Genomic DNA, 6,000 nt, shown 5'->3' on the forward strand with positions numbered 1-6,000 from the left:
TAGCTCAGTTATGGGCCTCATGATCCCTAAGAAAAGGATTTGTTTCTGAAGAAAGACAGGAACTTTGATAAGTAGTACTCAAACATCTGCTCATTTGATGCCTGAATGTGACATACTGTGCTGAGAAAAAGCCACAGGATGTATTCTTCAAGTAGAATAGCAAAGAACTGATTCCTTCACACTTGTTCAAAAGCTTATATGATCTCAAGAAATTTTGGGACATACTTTTTATGAACTGTATGTGAGCTATGGAAAGATATGTAATCTATCTGATTTCAACATTAGGTAAATTATCAACTTACTCAATATTGTATCATAGAAGGATGATAGCACTGCAGAATAAAAAGAACAGTGGTAATAATGCTTGTGGAAAATAGTTACACATGAGGTACTGATTTGGAAAAAAATAAAATGAAGAGAAAATTCATGACTTACTTGGGTGAACACAAAGGTATAGTTTTAATACATACAAATTTTTGCTTTTCTTCTTCTCTTGTTCCTCCAAGATAGCCTCCTTCAAGAAAACATATAACATTAAAATAAATCTAATAGTTGATCATCATATTTATTTTTTATCATAAAGCTTATTTCTCTAGGTATGTTATTGGTTTTGAGATTATACACATATAAGAATGAAGGTCTCAGGGTTAAATTATTTCCATTTGTTAAAATATAAGGATGGCCTTTGGGTATATTGAAATCAATAGCCTATACGACCTTATATGAAAAGACCCTAGGTTCTTATGCCATTTGAATTCTTCTTCCCCCACTCTTATTTTATAGTTTATATTCTCCCCTGTCAGACTGGTAGCTCTCATTTTCAGCTGTCAATGTTTCTGTTTTGACCTATACCCTGTCTGCCTTCCTTTCTAACTTTCTGGGTCTTATCTAATGTGGGCTGGCAACAAGATCACAGATTTTTAGAGTTGTAGGGCATTTCAGGGGCCATCTAGTCCCATCTATACATGAACAAGAATGCCCTACAACACACCCAAAAAGTGTTCATTGGGCCTTTGCTTTCAGACTTCAATTAAGGAGAATCCTGTATCAGGATTCCCAGAGATATACCATTTTAGTATTGGATAACTTTAATGGTTAGGAAATTTTCCCTATAGTAAGCTCAAATTTCTCTTTTTGTATATTCTAACCATTATTCCTAGTTCTGCCAAATAATGCAAATTGAAATCCTCTTCCCCTTTTTTTGCATAGTTCTGAATTTTTAAAGATAAAAATTCCCCTTTCTCTTTTCTAAGCTAAATATCCTTTGTTCCTGTAAGCTAAACTACTCAGATAAACATCCTTGCTAGAACTGTGTATATAATAAAAGGAAAAAGATTCTGTGAAAGATACTGAGGGATTATCCTATTAGAAAAGTGTATGAGTTGTGGAGCTTGAATGCTGTGGCATCTTTAACTAATCCTTTTTGCTTATTTCCAAATTCTTAGCTCTATTAGGATTAGTTGAGGCTGCCAGGCAAATGGCCTTTGGATATGGGAAGTGCTATTGTAAGCCACCTGTTCCTGATCTCAGTGTCCCTTATATTCCTGGAATGCATTTCCTCCTTAATTTTCCCTTTCAGAATCTTTGTCTTCCTTCAAGGGTCAGCTTTTGTAAACTTTGTAAATCTCCTCCTGAAACCTCTAAACCTCCAACCCCACCCTTATCCCATCCAATAGTGTTCTTTCCCTCTTCTAATTACCTTTATTAATCCGTATATATATTGTGTTCCTATAGTAGAGTATAAGTTTCTTGAGGGCAGGCACCATTTCACTTTTGTCTTTGTATTCCCAGAGGCCTAGCAAATAGGAAGCACTTAAACCTTTGCTTAAAAGAATTTACTTAAATAAATCTTCCAATAGTTACCCACACTGGTTGGTAACAATTTGTAAACTGAACAATATGAACATTCCTAATAATAACCCATTCATAGTTCATCAATATAGTAGGTAAGGAAAGCTTCAGTTTATTATGGTGAAAAGAGCATTGGCCAATGGAATAAGAAGACTCAAATCCAGTGATGGTTACTTCACACATGATTTTAGACAAGTCACTTAACTTCCCTGTAGTTCAGTTTCCTTATCTGTAAAATAAGTTTATTGGATCTGATCACTTCTGAAATGCCTTACAATTCCAAATTTGTCCTATGATCCTTTGATCCTAATACTTTCTGAAATGTATGATGCTAAGGTTATCAACAGCATAAAACATTATGTTAATTTCATTAATTAAGATAAAGAAGATGTTAATTGAGATGTTAAGAACTGGAGAGATTAGGCTAAACTTCTTCCAGTGTATGTTTTGGGGCAGGGGAGAGATATTTTTTGAAAGAGTCTTAAATGTTCCTAATAAATTTTCTGGATAACTTCTCAAAAGCAAATATATCCTGAGGGGAGTCTTTATTCCCTATCCCCTTATTGGTTCAGCAGTCATGTTGCTTACCCTGATGCTATTCACAATGGCAGCAGCCTTGCTTTCTGCAGCCTCTGGGTTTCCTATGAGATAATCCCAAGCACAAAACACCCGCCAGCAAAATGTGTAGTTTTCATTGGATGCACTTGCAAGGCTCATTCTGGAATTCTTTGCCATTCTGTAAAACATCATCAGAAAGAAAGTCTGATCTGTTTTTTTCATGTAGGATTTTACATTGGCAGAGAGTACTTAGCAAGTGGTAGGCACATGGTAGGTATTTATTAAATGCTTCCTTCCTTCCTTCCTTCCTTCCTTCCTTCCTTCCTTCCTTTCTTCCTTCCTTCCTTCCTTCCTTTCTTCCTTCCTTCCTTCCTTTTTGCATTTCCTTTGCATTTTTTTCTCTGACATAGGAACAACAATGGCTCTGGAAGGGGATTACTATGGAGAGTGTTGTGGTGATCAAGTATAGACAAGGTTCCCAGGAAAGCTCTCTACTCAAAAATGTTTCCTTATTCAACTTTAATATTTTTCTTTATTTAAAACTTTGACGTTAGTAATGCAAAATAAGATAAGTATTTCCATATACATAGTAGAATTGAAAAAGCAGATCACATGCAGTAATGACTATATTTTGGATAGCATACTTTTAAACTATATAGCAAATTCATCATTTTATTTTCCAAAATTTTTAAAATTTTTTTCTTGAATTTCAATCTACTCTCTTAGCATCATCACCAAAATCTTTAACCAATTAGAGATTCATTTGAATCAGTTAAGATTCTCTTAAAAAAAAAAGATGGCTCTAGGGAAGGCAGCATTCAATCTGATTTACTCGTGGGTTCTATTCACTTTAATCAAGATCATACCAAAGGGAACACTGGAGGACAAGAGCACTCTGGAAGAAGGAGGAGCTCCAAAGGCTACCCAAGGTAAGAAGGAGGACTTTATCTGAGGAGAGAATGAAAGCTGAATGGAGAAATTATGTGTGTGGAGAGCAGACTTGGGGGTAGAAGGTAGAGATGAGAGGTTGGAAAGTGATTCAGAAAGGTTAGCACAGAGATGCTAAGGACAAACTTCAACATTTTTGCAGCAGCTGGTGTTTTGATACCTGAAGATATAGGACTGGTTTTGGAGGGTATGCCTCTCATAAACTCTAGTTGTCCCCAATTTATCCTAGTGCCCCTATCTAAATCAGATTATTTTATCTATACTCATTTGTGTAGGGAAGCTAGGTAGCAAAGGGGATAGAGTCCTGGACTTCAAGTCAGAAAGAACTGAGTTCAAATCTGGCCTCAGCCACCTACTAGTAGTGTGACCCTGAACAAGTAATTTAATCCTGTTTGCCTCAGCTTCCTCATCTGTAAAATGAGCTGGAGAAAAAAAATGGCAAACCACTTCAGTATCTTTGCAAAAAAAAAATCCCAAATGGAGTCACAAAGAGTCAGACTTGACTGAAATGACTGAACAACAATTATTTGTTTGTATACCTGTTCTTTTCCCTTGTTGAATGTGAACTTCTTGAGGGCAGGCAATGTTTCTTGGCTATCAGCTAATAAATCAATAAGCATTTAAGTGCTTACTATGCACCAGACACTGTGCTCAGTTCTTGGGATACAAAGAGAAAGCAAAAGACAGTGTCTACCCCCAAGGAGCTCACAGTCTAGTTGGGGTAGACAGCATGCAAACAGTTACATATGAGTAAGTTGCATACAGGATAAATTGGAGATAACCACCAGAGAGAAGGCATTTGAATTAAGTGGGATCAGGAAAGACTTATTGTAGAAGAATGAACATTTTTCTGGACCTCAGAAGAAGTCAGGGAAGCCAGGAGGTGAAGATGAGGAGGGAAGACAGTCCAGGTATGGTATCAGCCAGTGAAAATGCTTGTAGTCTGGAAATCAAATGCTTTATTCAAGGAGCAGCTAAGAGGCCAGTGTCACCACTGCAGAGTATATGGGGGCACCTAGCAGGTTTTTAATAAAAGTAGGTTTGCTTTCTTGTTTGCTGGTTTTTCCAGTTCAGTTCAGTATCTAATTTGGTGGGATTACAACTCATAATCTCCAGCATACAATTGGTGTTTATTTGTATATCTGGTAAGAAGAAATGATCATTGGATCATAAAATAGATCTGAAAAGAACCTTAGAAGACATTGAACCCATTTTACAGGTGAGGAAACTAAGGGAGTCCCAGACAGGTTTAGTAACTTGCCAGGGTTGCATGGCTAGTATGAGATGAGGAGAGGGAAAGAGGAAAAAAGAGGAAAAAGAAAAGCACATGAAAAAAACATATGTAAGTACCCTATCTCTCCCTCCACCCCCAATCTTCTCATCTTTTCCTTTTTCTCCCTTATTTTCAAAAGTGTAGTATATGGCATCCATGGATTTCCCTATTCATAATACTCTTAGAATGTATATTATGGGAGACTAGAGGACCTATTATATTTCTATCAATTTAAAAAAAATTCTACTTCACTAGCTAGATTGTACCTAATACTTATTTCCTTAAACATTTTTGGGGGGTCATGAACATTTTTGAGAGTTTGAATAATCTTATGCCTTCTCAGAAAAATGGCTTGTTGCCTACATTCATAATTAAAGGAAATATTAAATTTCATTTAGAGGTTAGTAAAAATAAATGTGTTATTTTTTTCCCCTTTCAAGTTCATGGGCCTCCAGAAATGTATCCACAGACCCCTTATGGGAACCCAAGCTAAGAGCCCTTGCCTTAGAAGCACACAGTAAAGCTGCAACAGGATGGGCTAAAAGGCCAAAGACGATAGGCCAGAAAAAGATGCAATCACATTCACAACCTTACTTCTTTAATAGGATGATAAAGCTGTAAACAAACACTGCCATGCCAACCAGGAAATAAGCCAAAGGCAGTCGGTAGCCTGCTTTGCCAATCTTCCTCTCCTTGCCGTAGTAGCCATAAAATAAAACAGAGTACTTGAGATAGCCCTGCAAGAAAAATACCATTAACATCATCACTGACTCCTGGTTTCCCCAAATGTTGTTGTATTTACAGAGAAAGACAGTGAGATTTATAAACTTTACCCCCAGGGACCAGACGGTGTCCAAGTCTTGTGCTGAAGCAACATGGTCTTTGGGAATAGTCTTGCTAATGGTGCTTCCGAAGGGTTGCCCTGCAATCAGCTGATGAGAAAAGAAAGATCAGTGCCATAAACTGAGTATCCATTCTGGAGGAAAATGGGGGAGAAGAGGGAATAGGGAAAAATGAGCTGACTGGCCTGATAAAGGGACCTTGAATTGGCACTTGGGACCATCACCATTGGAGTATAACTCACAATCTCTAACATACAGTTGGTGTTTATTGTATATCTGGTGAAGAGAAATAATCATTGGATATTAACTTTGAGCTAAAAGGGATCATAGAAGGTATTGGGTTCATTTTACAGAAGAAACTAAGAGAGTACCAATTGGGTTAAATGTCTTGCCAGGGATACATAGCTGGTAAATATTTGAGGGGAAAGAACCCAGGTCATCCTCATTCAAAGTCCAGTACCCTAAACTCTGCACAAGTTTTGAGGTAATCTCTTTTCAAATATTATGGCTTAGCAAAGCAGAAGAAAA

The 6,000-nt window shown here is 37.0% G+C and overlaps 1 protein-coding gene across 1 annotated transcript in view; it reads right to left on the reverse strand.

Annotated features, from left to right (window-relative positions):
• The window catches only part of TMC3 (transmembrane channel like 3), an 81,599-nt gene that overhangs the window by 41,462 nt on the left and 34,137 nt on the right, over positions 1-6,000 (reverse strand). Inside the window, exons 6-9 of the mRNA XM_069097545.1 lie at positions 5,464-5,562; positions 5,225-5,367; positions 2,440-2,587; positions 471-514 (exon numbers count right to left, since the gene is read on the reverse strand). Of these exons, the coding sequence (XP_068953646.1) occupies positions 471-514; positions 2,440-2,587; positions 5,225-5,367; positions 5,464-5,562 (434 nt within the window). The remainder of the gene's footprint in view (positions 1-470; positions 515-2,439; positions 2,588-5,224; positions 5,368-5,463; positions 5,563-6,000) is intronic.

Source organism: Petaurus breviceps, unplaced genomic scaffold (genome assembly GCF_028583685.1).
Source record: "Petaurus breviceps papuanus isolate PSGF00001 unplaced genomic scaffold, PetGlider_PUasm1.0 37, whole genome shotgun sequence".
Lineage (NCBI taxonomy): Eukaryota > Metazoa > Chordata > Mammalia > Diprotodontia > Petauridae > Petaurus > Petaurus breviceps.